The following is a 19,494-nucleotide window of genomic DNA, read 5'->3' as shown; positions in this document are numbered from 1 at the left end:
CCGCACGGATTTGTCACGATTAATCTTCATGATCCGCGTAGTAGGTATCGAATCGGTCTTGATCAAATTTACTCATAAAATTACAACCCACCATAATTCATTATGGCACAAACAAATTTTACAATACCCCCCCCAAAAAATGCTGTTTTTTTTATGCCTAAAAATGCACTTTGGGTTGAAATTTTGCGGATTAATTTGCGTAGGAGGCTTTATTTTTGCTTTCTGAGGCTTCTACGGATAAATGTTTGGTGGGAGGGTTAAATTTATCTGAGCCACCTGGTCTGTACGACTTCCCTGCTGCTTCATGTTTAATTGCTTGCTTGGTTGAATGTTTCCTTTGTGACTCAGTGAACTCATTTACATAATCAATTTTACCATCCTTACTTTCAAATGGTTTGATCAGTGTTTATTTCCTCCACAGACAAATCTAAAAATCAGATGTGTCTTCTACATGAGTGCCCATTGTTTGTTTATACTGACATGTAGTTCCTTACAGTCAGTGCTATTTTTAGACATGTTGTGCAGCATGAAGCAGTGCAGTATAGATAAATACTGATAATGATTTTGACAGTGTAAAGTTAATGGAGAAACAAATGAGTGTGTGTGTGTGATTTAGATTTTTAATGTAGCTTTAAAAAATGTTCAGTCATATCGCTATGATGTCTGCAGTGTGAGAGTTTATAGTGATGTCTAGCACTGGGGCATCATGCCACAGACATGTAGCATGATGTCCCACCCAGTCACATTATCCTGACGCCAGGCTGACCAGTCCTAACACTAACCTCTTAATGCTGAGCGCCAAGCGAGGATGAACAAATGAGTATATAATAATAAGTGTAACATCATAGAAAATACATATATGAGACAATCAATATTGTTGTTGTAGTCACACTGTTTATCAAACTCATAACAAATCTTTAATAATAGGCAACTATGCCTCCTATGTAATATGGGCAATATTGACCTACATTGTCATTGTGTCTGACACCTGCTGCTGAGCATCTCCTTGTTTTTAATTACCTAACATTTTGTTTATGTGATTTAGACCAGGCGAGGTTTTGTGACGAGAAAAGAGCTGAGGAACATTGTTGAAAAGTTCACATTCCACTTGAGTGAAGAGCAGTTTAAGCAGATGATGATGAAACTGGATCCATATCATACAAATAAAATCTTATACCATGATTTCCTAAACATCTTTGAAGAGAGAGATTCACTGGTAATGGTCAATTATGTAGCAGTCATATAGTTAATGATGGAAAAATAGAGTAAGGTTAGTGTAGTAGGCATAGCTAATAATAGAAAAATAAATTAAGCTTAGTGTAGTAGGCATAGTTAATGATGGAAAAATAGAGTAAGCTTAGTGTAGTAGGCATAGTTAGTGATGGAAAAATAGAGTAAGCTTAGTGTAGTAGGCATAGTTAATGATGGAAAAATAGAGTAAGCTTAGTGTAGTAGGCATAGTTAGTGATGGAAAAATAGAGTAAGCTTAGTGTAGTAGGCATAGTTAATGATGGAAAAATAGAGTAAGCTTAGTGTAGTAGGTATAGTTAATGGTGGAAAAATAGAGTAAGCTTGCATGCTTTACCTTCATCAGATTCTCTGATTATGTTTTGAATTTTTTTTCATGAGTTTAAATTGTTTTGTGAACAATGGCATTTTTTAGTGCTTTATTTGTGGGTGAGGGAGGGAAAAGAGTCCTATGAAGAAGGACCCTTCATTGCTGGATATTTGTATTCATGGTTTGTTGCAACTGTAAAATATATGGTATTGATACCCCACAAAATACATGGTAATTGATACCTCAAATACCCCACATAATACTATGTACCCCACAAAATTCATGGTAATTGATACCCCAAATGCCCAACATAATACTATGTATGCCACATGGTAATTGATACTCCACATAATACATGGTAATTGATACCCAACAAAGTACATGGTGTGATACCCCACATCATAGATGGTAATTGACACCCCACAAAATACAAGATAATTTATACGGCATGAAAAACCTGATATGTACCCCCACAAAAGACATGATAATATGTACCACACACAATACATGATAAATGATGCCCTACTGAATACATAGTACTATGTACCACACAAAATAAGGATAACATTGATACCCCCAAAACACATGATAATATGTACCACAGAAAATAGATGAAAATATACCACACAAAATAAATGGTAATTGATACCCCACAAGATGCCTAATAATTGATACCCCACACTTAATATTATGTATCCACACAAAATTCATGATAATTGATACTCACAACATTGATACTCACAAAATAAATGATATGTACCCTACAAAGTATATGATAATTGATATGCCACAAAATACAGGATAATTGATATCCCACAAAATACATGATAATTGATACTACACAAAATACATGATAATTGATACCCCACATGATACATGATAATTGATACCCCACATAATACATGATAATTGATACTACACATAATACATGATAATTGATACCCCACATGATACATGATAATTGATACCCCACATAATACATGATAATTGATACCCCACAAAATACATGATAATTGATACTACACATAATACATGATAATTGATACCCCACATAATACATGATAATTGATACTACACAAAATACATGATAATTGATACCCCACATGATACATGATAATTGATACCACACAAAATACATGATAATTGATACTACACAAAATACATGATAATTGATACCACACAAAATACATGATAATTGATACCACACAAAATACAGGATAATTGATACCACACAAAATACAGGATAATTGATACCCCACATAATACATGATAATTGATACCACACATAATACATGATAATTGATACCCCACATGGTACATGATAATTGATACCACACAAAATACATGATAATTGATACCCCACAAAATACAGGATAATTGATACCACACAAAATACATGATAATTGATACCCCAGAAAATACATGATAATTGATACCCCACATGATACATGATAATTGATACCCCACATAATACATGGTAATTGATACCACACATAATACATGATAATTGATACCCCACAAAATACATGATAATTGTTTGATACACAAATGATTCATGCTAGAAATTATTTTCCGTTTAGGCAAGGAGAGAAATGAGTTATTTGGAGCTAAAAAAGAACAGCTAGAAACAATAGACTTTCAGCTATTTGCTTTCTATTTCCACTAAAGGAACAGTTAGAACCAATAGACCTTCAGCTATTTGCTTTCTAGTTTCACTAAAGGAACAGCTGGAACCAGTAGACCTTCAACTATCTGCTTTCTAGTTCTACTAAAGGAACAGCTAGAACCAATAGACCTTCAGTTATTTGCTTTCTAGTTACACTAAAGGAAAAGCTAGAACCAACAGACCTTCAGCTATTTGCTTTCTAGTTACACTAAAGGAACAGATAGAATCAATAGACCTTCAGCTATTTGCTTTCTAGTTACACTAAAGGAACAGCTAGAACCTATAGACCTTCAGCTATTTGCTTTCTAGTTACACTAAACGAACAGTTAGAACCAATAGACCTTCAGTTACTTGCTTTCTAGTTCCACTAAAAGGACAGATAGAACCAATAGACCTTCAACTATTTGCTTTCTAGTTCCACTAAAGGAACAGATAGAACCAACAGACCATCAACTATTTGCTTTTTAGTTCCACTAAAGGAAATTTACACAGTTGGATTACTTAGCCATTGAGTAAATAATAGTTATTTATTTTGAATCCATTCTAGTTTTTCTAGAAAAATTTACAGAAATCTGAACATTATATAGCGCAAAGAAAAAATGAAATATGTTTCCACTTGATGAGCAAATGGAATGAACAGTCTACAATTTAGATCATAAGAAGATAACTCTTGAGAAGAACTATGTCTACCTCTTTCTATCTTTCTCTCTGTCTCTCTTTCTATCTCTCTTTGAAATATATACATTGTTTAAATAAAAAGAAGTCAGCTACTAGTCATAGATGTTGTACTTTTTACCTATATGCATCTGATTAATATATACTGTTGTAGCAGTAACCTTATTGTAATTAACATGGTTGAATACCTCACACATTAAACAAATCACATAGTAAACAAATACCTCACATAGTAAACAAATGCCTCCATAGTAAACAATACATACATAGTAAACAAATACCTCACATAGTAAACAAATACCTCACATAGTAAACAAATACCTCCATAATAAACAAATATCTCACATAGTAAAAAAATACATACATAGAAGCTGTATTGTTTTAAATAAGATAATGAAATTGTGTTTTGATTCCATGTTTTCTGATTCCATTCATTAAGAATTTATAACAGTTTGCAAATGTACCATATAGGGTTAAGAAAGGGCTAGGGTTAGGGTCAGCATAACATATAGGGTTAAGAAAGGGTTAGGGTCAGCATACCACATAGGGTTAAGAAAGGGCTAGGGTTAGGGTCAGCATACCACATATGGTTAAGAAAGGACTTTGGTTATGGTCAGCATAACATATAGGGTTAAGAAAGGGCTAGGGTTAGGGTCAACATACCACAAAGGGTTAAGAAAGGGTTAGGGTCAGCATACCACATATGGTTAAGAAAGGACTAGGGTTATGTTCAGCATAACATATAGGGTTAAGAAAGGGCTAGGGTTAGGGTCAACATACCACAAAGGGTTAAGAAAGGGCTAGGGTTAGGGTCAGCATACCACATATAGTTAAGAAAGGACTAGGGTTATGGTCAGCATAACATATAGGGTTAAGAAAGGGTTAGGGTCAAAATACCACAAAGGGTTAAGAAAGGGTTAGGGTTATGGTCAGCATACCACATAGGGTTAAGAAAGGGCTAGGGTTAGGGTCAGCATATCACATTGGGTTAAGAAAGGGCTAGGGTTAGGGTCAGCATTCCACATAGGGTTAGTTTCAGCATACCACATAGGGTTAAGAAAGGGCTAGGGTTAGGGTCAGCATACCACATAGGGTTAAAAAAGGGCTAGGGTTAGGGTCAGCATACCATGTAGGGTTAAGAAAGGGATAGGGTTAGGGTCAGCATACCACATAGGGTTAAGAAAGAGCTAGGGTTAGGGTCAGCATACCATATAGGGTTAAGAAAAGTCAACATAGCTGTGGTTATTTTGCTGTAACTATTTTGCTGTAATTCCAGGAAGGGCATAAATGGCTGAACTCAGTACACAGGGTGAATGAGCAAACAAAACCAGTTGTTATGGCATGGGAAATGGTAAGTTTTATGTCCATCAAGAGTGTATCAGATCAAATGCATAGGAATATAAGAAGAATATGAAATTCAAAGGGTATAGCAATACAAAGTCTACAAGTTTACATGACACACAGACACACACACACACACACACACACACACAGAAAAGCTGTTCAATATAATAGCTTTGATCATTTGTTGGTCTATAACCTTCTAGCATTACTGATGAGAGATGGTTCTTGTCGTGGGTGTGTGTATATGTGCAAAGTAAACAGAATTATCAAGTACATTGCAAGTTCCCTTTGTGTGTTTTATGTAATATTTTACCTAGTTTATAACAGTACAGATGTAAAAAAAAAAATTGGGGGGGTGGGCTTATTAAAAATTGTAATATCTGAATATCAGGTTTCTGTATATATGTATATATGATTCAAAGTTGTTCAGTTCTATTTGTTTAGTTTATACCTCTTTATTGATTTGGAGTGTGTGTGTGTGTGTGAGTGTGAGTGCATGTACACATATAATTGTCGTTTGAGGAGGACCTTGAGGTAAAGACACAGGAAAACTTTCTTTTTTTTCGTGCCATTTTCCAACTTCTGTGTCATTATATAATGTTTTTTTTCCTGTTGATTTGCATTCTCATTCTTTTTCTTTCTAACGTTTTGGAATATTGAACCTATCAAAGCCTAGGATGTTGGTTATGTTGATATGTTATTAATTTTGCATAAAAACAAGTCAAACACTTTGGTTTCCTTTTTTTTATTGTTCTGAAGGAAAGAATTTTGTTTATAGCTAGGAAACAAGTATTCATCTCAGAAAACTTTGTATACCTTTTATGAGTTTTTTTCATACCCTTTTTGTTCTTTGTGAGAATTTGCAAATAATAAATTTGTACCTTTTTGATTAAATGGTGATAACATAATAATAAATTTGCATCTGTCTGACTGAATGATGATAACATAATAATAAATTTGCATCTGTCTGACTGAATGCTGATAACATAATAATAAATTTGCATTTGTCTGACTGAATGGTGATAACATAATAATAAATTTGCATCTGTCTGACTGAAAGGTGATAACATAATAATAAATTTGCATCTGTCTGACTGATTGGTGATAACATAATAAATTTGCATCTGTCTGACTGAATGGTGATAACATAATAATAAATTTGTATCTGTCTGACTGAATGGTGATAATTTTTATGACAGATTGAAATGCTGCTGAGGGAGAAAATAACTGAGTTCTGGAAGAATGTGTCCAATGCACTGATGGACTATGACTACAAGGGGGATGGTCACATCAGTCTGACTAACCTCAAGAAAGTCATTGATAACTATGTCATGCCGATCTCATCAGAACACTTTATGAGGTAAGTACTGCACATCTATATTTTTACACTTGGTGAGGGAAATGAATTTGAAGCGGTTCATATAAATTTGAGTTTGGTAACACATTTTAGCTGATCATGTGGTCTGACCAAATTATGAGTATTTTTTGCCTCAGGATCTTCGTTATTTTTTAAAGATGTTGAACATCTTCACAAAATATGGTCTTTATCACTTGCAATAACACAGTTTCTCAAGATTGTCAGAAAGGATCACACTTGCAATAATACAGTTTCTCGAGATTGTCAGAAAGGATCACACTTGCAATAACACAGTTTCTCAAGATTGTCAGAAAGGATCACACTTGCTGCACATATGTTAATATGGCTATTATCACTAGCTATAGCAGAATTTGTTTAAGGATTTCTTGTCATCAACTACTAGACTTCTTGTCATCAAATATTAGACTTCTTGTCATCAGCTATTAGATTTCTTGTCATCAACTACTAGATTTCTTGTCATCAACTACTAGATTTCTTGTCATCAACTACTAGACTTCTTGTAATCAGCTATTAGACTTCTTTAATGTTATTTGCTAGTGAAGAATAACCCCAGAGGGCAATCTGTATTATTTATTAAATACAAGACGTCAACACAGTTGTGAAGAGGAGACAAGACTGCCCGGAAAATATATTTCACTTGGAAACTTAAACCCTAGTAAACATATTAAATTCAATTTTTCAAGAATTGCACTCATAGCTTACTAGTTTAACTAGTTTTGACAAAGAACATCACAGCATTGGTTTATAAATGTATATAAAGCAATGAGCAATTTCTGACCTACCTGCGTCTCTTGTATCTTGAACTAAAATATTTTATTTAATGACCTGAGATTTTGTTTTCAGTATGGTAAACAGATGTCAGGACAGACAAAATGGCAATGTGAACTACATAGAGTTCCTGGAGAGATTAAATGTAGATGTGAGACCTGGTGACCTGAAAGGAGTAAGCTCACAAATCCATGATGGCAGTATGCAGCGGGAAATGCAGCGGCAAGAAGATCAATTCCACAGGTAGTGAGAGCAGATATCATGAATAATGTTGATCTTTACCTTGACAACTTCTGAGTAAAAATTTAAACTCAAGCTTTAATTCCAACATTTTTTACATTCATTAACTTTAATTATGTACATTTAAAATTAGAACATTCCGGTCTTCACATCTTTTGATCCTTTATCAGCATGCTAAAGTTCAATCATATTGATGTACTCCAAGTGTCATAGTTAGGTTCTAAGCTTCGATTAAATACATGTACACTTCTCTCTTCCTTATGTGTCCCTTTGTCAAAAAGACTAGGACTTGAGTACTTGTACACTTCTCTCAAGTTGGAATTATGGATGGAGTAATCATTCGTTAGCAGTGAAAATCCTTATCCAAATTGTAGTGGCATATCTTCCACGTAGCTTCTGGCTTTTGTGAGTTCTCTCATGACAAGAGCGAGCTTGTAGGCATGAACAGAAGTATTAACTAAGGTGGCGCTATACAGTTTCGCATTTTGCATAGGGTTAGGATTTTAAAGAAAAAGAATGTCCCCGGCTTTCCTCACTGCTTATACTGGCTATTTAAAAAAGACCTTGTATATCTTAGGTATAATGCAAAGAACCTTTAATTCCCTTTATTTTGGTGTATGATTGATGGATGTACTATGGGTTATAGAGTATACAGCTTGGCCTTACTTCAAATGTGCACCTTTCAAAAAAGTGCTAGCTCTACTTGGTCATTTTCACTTTCTGAACTTCAGAGGTAAATTGTATAAAAAAAGAGCCGATAACTTTTTTTACATTTTATATATTTGGTAATTCATTCATTGCACTTTCAGAAGCTGGTATTGTCTAGTCTGGCAAAATTCATTTTCCCTATTTTAATAGCTGCTATGTATAGTGTACTTTAGACTAATTCAGACTGATTTTTTAACACAAGGGAGCAGTCATTTTAGTTAGCAGTGTGCTTAAATCATGTAAAATTTCCAAAAGTACAATATCCAAAAGAAATATCATCCACATTACATTAATGTAGCATAGAGGTATGCAAACATTCTCTCCACTGTGCATGTTTTAAATGTGAACTACTTCACCTTACATACGTCACTCTCTCAAAAGTACATATTATCTGGTGAGCGCCACCATAAGGAAAATGTAGGTATTATTTATGTATGATTTAATTATTATATGGCTGAAACATTTAAGTTGCAAGCATCAAAACAATCCTTATGAATAATTCTCCTGCCTTTTTCCCCACAGAACAGTATTTATGAGTGTCAGAGTCTCTAACAAGTCCAGCCTACCCCGCCCCCCATGATAAAAGTGAGCTATTTTAAGAATGCACATTACATTTTGTAAACATAGCAACCAATGTTATGCTGAATGACAGGAACATGAAACTAGCCAGAATTATTTCTGAGATATCAACAATGAATTTTACAATTAGAAAAGGGAGGTAACTCATCAGCTTCATAAAGGTCATAGGTCAAAGTGTAAAATATTTGTCTATTGTTTAATATGGAAGAAACGAATTCACTTTCTCTTCATTTATTTTTTTTATTTCATTGCAAATAAATGAAAAGAAACATTTTCACCATATATTTCTGTCACTTATTGCAACAGTTTTAAATTTAAGTCGACTCTATTCCTATATTCTAAGTCTTCTAATTTCCCCATAATTAAGGTCACTACTCACACAAACATACCTCATGGCAAATTATGTAAGCAAGAGAAAAATGATCATAATTAGCTTATTTTCATGCTTAACATCAATATGAATGTACCATTTTATTCAGAACATCATACATAATTATTTGAAAATAAAAAAAAATAATTGCAAACATTTTTTTATTTTTTTTAAGGTGGCGTTATACAGTTTTGCATTTTGCATAGGGTTAGGATTTTAAAGAAAAAGAATGTCCCCGGCTTTCCTCACTGCTTATACTGGCTATTTAAAAAAGACCTTGTATATCTTAGGTATAATGCAAAGAACCTTTAATTCCCTTTATTTTGGTGTATGATTGATGGGTGTACTATGGGTTATAGAGTATACAGCTTGGCATTACTTCAAATGTGCACCTTTCAAAAAGGTGCTAGCTCTACTTGGTCATTTTCACTTCCTGAACTTCAGAGGTAAATTGTATAAAAAAGAGCCGATAACTTTTTTTACATTTTATATATTTGGTAATTCATTCATTGCACTTTCAGAAGCTGGTATTGTCTAGTCTGGCAAAATTCATTTTCCCTATTTTAATAGCTGCTATGTATAGTGTACTTTAGACTAATTCAGACTGATTTTTTAACACAAGGGAGCAGTCATTTTAGTTAGCAGTGTGCTTAAATCATGTAAAAGTTCCAAAAGTACAATATCCAAAGAAATATCATCCACATTACATTAATGTAGCATAGAGGTATTCAAACATTCTCTCCACTGTGCATGTTTTAAATGTGAACTACTTCACCTTACATACGTCACTCTCTCAAAAGTCCATATTATCTGGTGAGCGCCACCTAACATATCCTTATGCCTTTCCACAAGTCTTATATGTAAGGGGAGATCACTCTGCCCAACCACCAATAGGTTGGCAGACAACTTTTAGCTCCCTTGAGCTAAAAGTAGTGTCGGGGGGGGGGGGTGGCTGCATTTGCAAGGTAATAGTAGTATTCCTCAGGTATTATGATTGTATTTTTAAACAAATCTTACTAGTAAAAATTGGTTTCTTGTAACAAGCCTAGCTCAAAACCCAATGAACATATTCTGATGCAGTTTGGTATGAGCAGTGTCTCAAAGACAGAGATGTGCCTTTTGTGTAGTTTGTCTTGGCTGCTCCATTTATAATAACATTATAATAATAATAATGAAGACTTTGTATAGCGCCTAATCTTTAGAAGCTCTAAGCGCTTTACAACATTAGACAACACCTATAACATAAAAAACATATATAATGATATGATTACAAAAACAAACACCATGAATTTAGAAAACAAAAAAAATGCTGAAATTATTTAAGGTAGGAAACATTATTAGGTCTTTAAGTTTGTTCTTGCAGCCGAAATAAGTGAGTTTTAAGAGCACTCATTATGGTCTTTGACAATTATCTTCGTATGGCATGTTGCTTGTATGAAGCATAACTCAAGAAACATTCAACATATTTTGATGCAGTTTGGTATGAACATTGTCTCATAGACCTCCATGTGACATAAAGGGATTTAATCCCTTTTTTCCAGTTTTGGATTGAGTTATGCTCCTTGTAAGGAAAATTTTTTGTCTGTGTATAGAACCTTGGAATGTTGCTTGCAGTCAGTATTGCCTTGTTACAAATAATATGTTTGACCTAAATGTTCTTTATGTGGGTTTTGTCTCATGTGCACCATTTTTAAACAAAGTTTTGTCCATGTCAATCAGTTTAGTATCTGTACTGGGAATGTAATCAAGATAGCTCATGAATCATTAAATTTATTCTGATGCAAATTGATGTCAACATTGTTTTATAGACTAAGATGTGTCTTTATGAGTTTTGTGTCAGGCCAGCCAGGGTTGGCTGCCTTGACATGTTCTTGAGAATTACACTTGGGTCCCATTTCCTTGGCATGATTTTGCCAAAAAAGATGTTGAGAGTGCCATAAAATAAAAAACAACATGAACCATTTTGAACAGAGTTATGGCCCTTGTTTGTCAGCTTGATATCTTTACATGGGATGTTGCTTGTATTGATGCGTTTGTAAAGGAGTTAGATTTTAAACATTCCATGAAATCATTTAGAAGGATCATGGTCACAAAATACCTGTCTTCTCCAGACATTGGTTTCCCAGTCATGGCCTTGCAGAGCAGACTGTTGTAAGTAGGACCCTTTGTGATGTACCTGTAAGTAATAAGGTAGCTGTAATCTTGTTAGTATTTTCTTAAACAGTTTTTACATGCATGATATATTATTTTTGTTATTGCAGACATAATAGAGTTCTCAATGTAGCAGCAGAACGAACAGGGGATATGTCAGCCGATGAAGTCATCACACGTTTGAGGGACAGAATTCAGCAACACAGTACCAAAATACGGGAGTCTTTCCTTATGTATGATAAAAGAGGCAAGGGACTTATATCAAAGAGAGATTTTAGAAATGTAAGTTAAACATTCATTCATTCATTGATTCATTCACTGATTCATTCATTCATTCATTCATTCATTCATTTAAATCACAGATCGAAAACAATGCACTAGTTATACACTTTCTTGACTTTTCTTTGCTGCTTGTTTTGGCTAGAATTTTTGCCATTCAGTTTTTACTTATGCTGAAACTTGTCCATAAGGCATCAGTGCACTAAATCTCCATCTTTTTTCAATAGTTTTGATGGCATCCAGTAAATTAGTTTTAAGTTCTAACTTGGACATAGTGTATATATTCAGCATAGGTTATTTTTCATTTCTGGAAATAGATGCACTTCAGTGAACTGACTGGAATCTTTAGCGCAAGTGACATTTCCAAAACCAAGTAAATCATATCTACTTGCTTGTTATGCACCTCAGACCAATCAAATCACATCTATTTGCTTTGTTCTCAAAAGCCAAGAGGCTGACCTTAATAAACACTTGGTCTTTTTTTTTTTATAATTTTAACACTGCTTTCTGTTGAATACATATAACAATCATAGATGCTTAGCAACATTCCAGGAAATATCAGAGACCAAATAATGATTTTCTAAGTGACTACAGTAGGATGCAACAAAAGCTGCTTGACTCAGTTCAATGATACTTATAATGTACACTAACAAGGACACCCATTCAATAAAGGACCATAAAATATCTTATTATATTATTAAGTACACTAATAAGGACACCTTTTATGTAAGGACCATAAAATATCTTCTTATCAAGGACACTAACAAGGGATACCTTTTCTGTAAAGTACTATAAAATATCATTATTGGTTTCTATATGCAGGTAACATTTGTAACATTAAAGAAAATGTTCATAAAAATGTTCATTTTGAACAGGTGCCTCTATATGGAGGTAGACACTGAATCCAGTTTCACAGAATAAAATAGAGCTAGTACAGTGCCTTCATTTTTTTTATCTGATTTTAAGTCCTATTTAGAAGTCTTGCAAAACAGATTAGTACAATTTTAATTCAGCTAAGTCTGAAATTTAATTAGATTAGTACAACTTAAATGTCAAATAAGTCTGAAACCTGTTTAGATTAGTACAACTTAAATGTTGAATAAGTCTGAAACTTATTCAAATTCGTACAACTTAAATATCAAATAAGTCTGAAACTTATTCAAATTAGTACAACTTAAATGTCAACTAAGTCTGAAACTTATTCAAATTAGCATAACTTAAATGTCAAATAAGTCTGAAACTTATTCAAATTAGTACAACTTAAATGTCAACTAAGTCTGAAACTTATTCAAATTAGCATAACTTAAATGTCAAATAAGTCTGAAACTTATTCAAATTAGTACAAATTAAATGTCAGCTAGGTCTGAAACCTGTTCAGATTATATTATAGCATGGTAGTTTGGTTCTATAAGTTATACCATTAACTACAATATATTCCGAATTGCATTATAACATAGTAGTTGGGGTCTATAGCCACTAACTGCATTATATTTAGAATTGCATTATAACATGGTACTTGCAGCCTATAGCCACTGGCTACATTATATTTGGAACTGGATTATAGCAGCATCAAGGCCATTTAAGATACACCAACGTGGGTAGTATTAAAAAAAAGCAAACAAATATAGCTCTAAAATGATATCAAGAAATCTGGAAGTTCTAGTTGCACTACAAAATACAGAGAGAAAAACCTCATTTTTTGGACCCTTTTTTTTCACCCAAAATTCGCTCGAGATCGGAATGCGATTTTGGGTCCGGATTTTAGATCTTTTGGCCGCAGATCTAAGTCATACCAGTCTTAACTGCACACAGACAGGTGAACCTTTGCAAAAACTAGGATAAGGTGGGCATTTGGAATAAACTGCGGTCTCCATACAAAAATGATGGGTTCATTAAGCAAAAAAAAAAAAAAAAAAACTCCAACTTTTACCCTTCTGCTCATGCGCAAGCAAAATAACCAATGGAAAATGATGTTTCTAATACAATTAGGCATTATTCTCATGGAAAATCTGTTGAAAACCGCTGTATTATGATGTATTCAGAAATAGCCTCCCAAATGTCTTTCCTACACACATTTCAGGCAAAAATGGCAAAAACCTCTGGGGCCGAATGAGTTAATGGGTGAATTTTCATGACATCACTAAATCGGAATATTACTTATTTATTTCATCATTTGTGAATCAGTATTGCACGTAAGTTACAAAAAGAGCCATTCTTTGACAATTTCTAAGAAATTTCCATAAACTTGATTAACCGATTCGGCCCCGATCCAGTCTATAAGCGTGATGAGTCTGTACCCTACTTCAAAGCTCTGCAGCATCAAGGCCATTTAAGATACACCAACGTGGGTGGTATTAAAAGAAAGCAGACAGATATAGCTCTAAAATGATATCAAATAATCTGGAAGTTCTAGTTGCACTACAAAATGCAGGGAGAAAAACATCATTTTTTGGACCCCATTTTTTTTCACCCAAAATTCGCTCGAGATCAGAATGCGATTTTGGGTTAGGATTTTAGACCTTTTGGCTGTAGATATAAGGCATACCAGTCTTAACTGCACACAGACAGGTGAACCTTTGCAAAAACTAGGATAAGGTGGGCATTTGAAATAAATTGTACCCTTCTGCTCATGCGCAAGCAAAATAACCAATGGAAAATGATGTTTCTAATACAACTAGGCATTATTCTCATAGAAAATCTGTTGAAAACCGCTGTATTACAATGTATTCAGAAATAGCCCCCCAAATGTCTTTCCTACGCACATTTCAGGCAAAAACGACAAAAACTTCTGGGGCCGAATGAGTTAAACATGCTACTAGGGGTATATAGCCACTAACTACCATACATTTTATTTGGAATTGCATTATAACATTATAACAGTTTTGTATTTTGCATAGGGTTAGAATTTGAAAGAAAAAGAATGTCCCTGGCTTTCCTCACTGGTTATACTGCCCTTTTAAAAAAAGACCTTGTATATCTTAGGTATAATTCAAAGAACCTTTAATTCCCATTATTTTGGTGTATGATTGATGGGTGTAATATGGGTTATAGAGTATTCAGCTTGGCCTTACTCCAGATGTGCACCTTTCAAAAAACAGCTAGCTCCACTTGGTCATTTTCACTTCCTGAACTTCAGAGGTAAATTGTATAAAAAAGAGCCGATAACTTTTTTTTACATTTTATATATTTGGTAATTCATTCATTGCACTTTCAGAAGCTTGATATTGTCTAGTCTGACAAAATTCATTTTCCCTATTTTAATAGCTGCTATGGATAGTGTACTTTAGACTAATTCCGGTTGATTTTTTAGCACAAAGAAGCAGTCATTTTAGTTAGCAGTGTGCTTAGATCATGTACAATGTCCAAAAGTACAATATCATCCACATTACATTAATGTAGCACAGAGGTATGCCAACATTCTCTCCATTGTGCATGTTTTAAATGCAAACATCTTCACCTTACATACGTCATTCTCTCAAAAGTACATAATAACTGGTGAGCACCCCCATGGTAGTTGGGGTCTATACCTTATACCACTATATTATATTAGGAATATGATTATGACATGGCATTTGGGGTCTATAACCACAAACTGCATCATATTTGGAATTGAATTATGACATGGTAGTTAGGGTCTATAACCACAAACTGCATCATATTTGGAATTGCATTATGACATGGTAGTTAGGATCTATAACCACAAACTGCATCATATTTGGAATTGAATTATGACATGGTAGTTTGGGTCTATAACCACAAATGCATCATATTTGGAATTGCATAATGACATGGTAGTTAGGGTCTATAACCACAAACTGCATCATATTTGGAATTGCATTATGACATGGTAGTTAGGGTCTATAACCACAAACTACATCATATTTGGAATTGCATTATAACATGGTAGTTAGGGTCTATAACCACAAACTGCATCATATTTGGAATTGAATTATGACATGGTAGTTAGGGTCTATAACCACAAAATGCATCATATTTGGAACTGCATTATGACATGGTAGTTAGGGTCTATAACCACAAACTACATCATATTTGGAATTGAATTATGACATGGTAGTTAGGGTCTATAACCACAAACTGCATCATATTTGGAATTGCATTATAACATGGTAGTTAGGGTCTATAACCACAAACTGCATCATATTTGGAATTGCATTATAACATGGTAGTTAGGGTCTATAACCACAAACTACATCATATTTGGAATTGAATTATGACATGGTAGTTAGGGTCTATAACCACAAACTGCATCATATTTGGAATTGCATTATGACATGGTAGTTAGGGTCTATAACCACAAACTTCATCATATTTGGAATTGAATTATGACATGGTAGTTAGGGTCTATAACCACAAACTACATCATATTTGGAATTGCATTATGATGTGGTAGTTAGGGTCTATAACCACAAACTACATCATATTTGGAATTGCATTATGACATAGTAGTTAGGATCTATAACCACAAACTGCATCATATTTGGAATTGAATTATGACATGGTAGTTAGGGTCTATAACCACAAACTACATCATATTTGGAATTGCATTATGATGTGGTAGTTAGGGTCTATAACCACAAACTTTATCATATTTGGAATTGCATTATGACATGGTAGTTAGGGTCTATAACCACAAACTTCATCATATTTGGAAATGCATTATGACATGGTAGTTAGGGTCTATAACCACAAACTTTATCATATTTGGAATTGCGTTATGACGTGGTAGTTAGGGTCTATAACCACAAACTTTATCATATTTGGAATTGCATTTTGATATGGTAGTTAGGGTCTATAACCACAAACTTCATCATATTTGGAATTGCATTATGACATGGTAGTTAGGATCTATAACCACAAACTGCATCATATTTGGAATTGAATTATGACATGGTAGTTAGGGTCTATAACCACAAACTGCATCATATTTGGAATTGCATTATGACATGGTAGTTAGGGTCTATAACCACAAACTACATCATATTTGGAATTGAATTATGACATGGTAGTTAGGGTCTATAACCACAAACTACATCATATTTGGAATTGAATTATGACATGGTAGTTAGGGTCTATAACCACAAACTGCATCATATTTGGAATTGCATTATGACATGGTAGTTAGGGTCTATAACCACAAACTACATCATATTTGGAATTGAATTATGACATGGTAGTTAGGGTCTATAACCACAAACTACATCATATTTGGAATTGAATTATGACATGGTAGTTAGGGTCTATAACCACAAACTGCATCATATTTGGAATTGCATTATGACATGGTAGTTAGGGTCTATAACCACAAACTGCATCATATTTGGAATTGCATTATGACATGGTAGTTAGGGTTTAAAACCACTAACTGCATCTTATTTGGAATTGCATTATGACATGGTAGTTAGGGTTTAAAACCACTAACTACATTATATTTGGAATTGCAATTTAACATGGAGGTTGGGACCTATAGCAACTAACCACATGATGTTTGGAATTGCATTATTTCATGGTAGTTGGGGCCTATAGCCATTAACTACATTGTATTTGGAATTGCATTATAACATGGTACTTTGGAGTCAATAGCCAATAGCTAAATTATATTTGGAATTGTATCGAATAATTGTGAGAATTGTAGAGCTACCAAGCTGTGGAATGATTAAATTTTGTCAAATAATATTTTTGAAAAGGAAATAAGCATATATTACTAGGTTTCATGTTGTTGTCTTCCATCCCATATTGTCATACAATGATTGATCAATTTAAATACAGTTGTTTTGTTTTGGTAACAAGGTCAAAAGCAATGTATGTCAGTGTTGAACTTTTGGCAGTCTTACATAACTCAGAGATGAAATGGCTCTGAATTCAGCAATGAGAATTTACTACATCTAGTTAGACCATTGTATTCAAAATGAGAATTTACTACATCTAGTTAGACCATTGTATTTATAATGAGAATTTACTACATCTAGTTAGACCAACATATTCAAAATGAGAATTTACTACATCTAGTTAGACCATTGTATTCAAAATGAAAATTTACTACATCTAGTTAGACCATTGTATTCAAAATGAGAATTTACTACATCTAGTTAGATCAACATATTCAAAATGAGAATTTACTACATCTAGTTAGACCATTGTATTCAAAATGAAAATTTACTACATCTAGTTAGACCATTGTATTTATAATGAGAATTTACTACATCTAGTTAGACCATTGTATTCAAAATGAAAATTTACTACATCTAGCTAAACCATCATATTCAAAATGAGAATTTACTACATCTAGTTAGACCATTGTATTAAAAATGAAAATTTACTACATCTAGTTTGACTGTTGTATTCAAAATGTTTGTATGACAGGTTTTAGTTTTGCAGTTTTCGTCATCACAAATTTTGGATACAAAAGTCTGCAAATAAGAAATTTAAATGTGTTTAAAGATGTCTTGTAACTAATCATATATTTTTAATACATACATAATCAATATTTTTTAATTGGTTTAAGTTGAATTTGTCTTGTAATCCATTCTACTTTTTAATGACTTTATGAAATCTGACCAGCTTCTTGATATAGCTGATGTGTACTTCTGCTGTTTACACTATAAAGAAAAAAGTTTATTTTAAAAAAAACCTGTTTTATAGCATTAGTTAGCAGCTCATTTATTATTCTTGAACCATGTACAAGATTAGAACATTGTTCCCATCTTCAAACTTAGAATTCTTACATTTGTCTGGCTTCAGACATCAATTAACTGACATTTGATTCATCGTTTCAAATGCTGGTATTCCAAGTTGTGTCTGATTTTCAGCTCACGTGGTCCTAAAGATAAGTGACTTTCTGATATCGCCTCTTGTTACTTGTACATCATCTGTCATCTGTTGTCTATCCATTGCCAATTGCCAATTGTTATTTTGCATTTTCTAAGAAATCTTTGGACTAATTTCAACCAAACTTGGCAGAGAACATCATGGCACAGAGATGTTTCAAGTTTTTACAAATGATGCTGATGCAGCTATATACATGGTTGCCATTACTAAAATGTGAAAAAATCCCCAACTTAAATGACTTCTAAAAACACTGAACAGAATTTCATAAAATTTGACAGAAAGGTTCTTGTATGGAGACCTTTTTTAGGTTGTACAGATGATGCCAAATTGCTATCAGATGTGACCACCATTTTTGAAAATAGCAACACTTTAAAACTGGTGAATAGAATTTGACAAAAAGCATACAACCTCTTTCAAATTTATATAAATGATGAATATCTCTCATTAAATGGGGCCATCATCACTGAAAAAAAGAAAAACCTGAAACAAATTTCTTCCAAATCACTAAACAGAATTTGACCAAATGAGAAAGAAAGCATCTGGACATGGGGGCCTTTTAAGTTTGTACCACTGATGCAGTCTGCCCTCAGGTATAGTCACTTTTTAAAAAAATATAAAAACCTCATAATGACTTTTCAACTGCTGAACAGAATTTAACCAAATTGGACAGAAAGTGTTCATAGTCAGGCATGCATGGATGCCTTTCAGAAATTTAAAAATGTTGGATGTGTTAGGCATTAAATATAGTGCAGTTAATAAAAACAGAAAAACTTCACAATCACTTTCTCTCAAAATCCACATTTCAGAATTTGACAAAAAATGACAGAAAGCATTTTTGCATGGAATCGGTTTATGTTTTAGAAATGATGCTATCAGATATGGCTAGCAGTGACTTCTCAAAAACTGATGTACAGAATTTGGCAGAAAGCATC

The 19,494-nt window shown here is 33.5% G+C and overlaps 1 protein-coding gene across 3 annotated transcripts in view; it reads left to right on the top strand.

Moving 5' to 3' along the window:
* LOC149785999 (EF-hand calcium-binding domain-containing protein 6-like) overlaps positions 1 to 19,494 on the top strand; it is a 172,160-nt gene that overhangs the window by 78,758 nt on the left and 73,908 nt on the right. For all 3 annotated transcript variants that reach the window (XM_089976282.1, XM_089976281.1, XM_089976280.1), the window contains 5 exons: positions 1,046 to 1,216; positions 5,176 to 5,250; positions 6,443 to 6,603; positions 7,465 to 7,632; positions 11,548 to 11,719. In XM_089976282.1, the coding sequence (XP_089832408.1) occupies positions 1,046 to 1,216; positions 5,176 to 5,250; positions 6,443 to 6,603; positions 7,465 to 7,632; positions 11,548 to 11,719 (747 nt within the window). The remainder of the gene's footprint in view (positions 1 to 1,045; positions 1,217 to 5,175; positions 5,251 to 6,442; positions 6,604 to 7,464; positions 7,633 to 11,547; positions 11,720 to 19,494) is intronic.

The sequence above is a fragment of the Sinohyriopsis cumingii genome, chromosome 12 (assembly GCF_028554795.1).
Source record: "Sinohyriopsis cumingii isolate HCF-2022 chromosome 12, ASM2855479v2, whole genome shotgun sequence".
Taxonomy (NCBI): domain Eukaryota; kingdom Metazoa; phylum Mollusca; class Bivalvia; order Unionida; family Unionidae; genus Sinohyriopsis; species Sinohyriopsis cumingii.
This window is presented reverse-complemented; position numbering and strand designations above follow the sequence as displayed.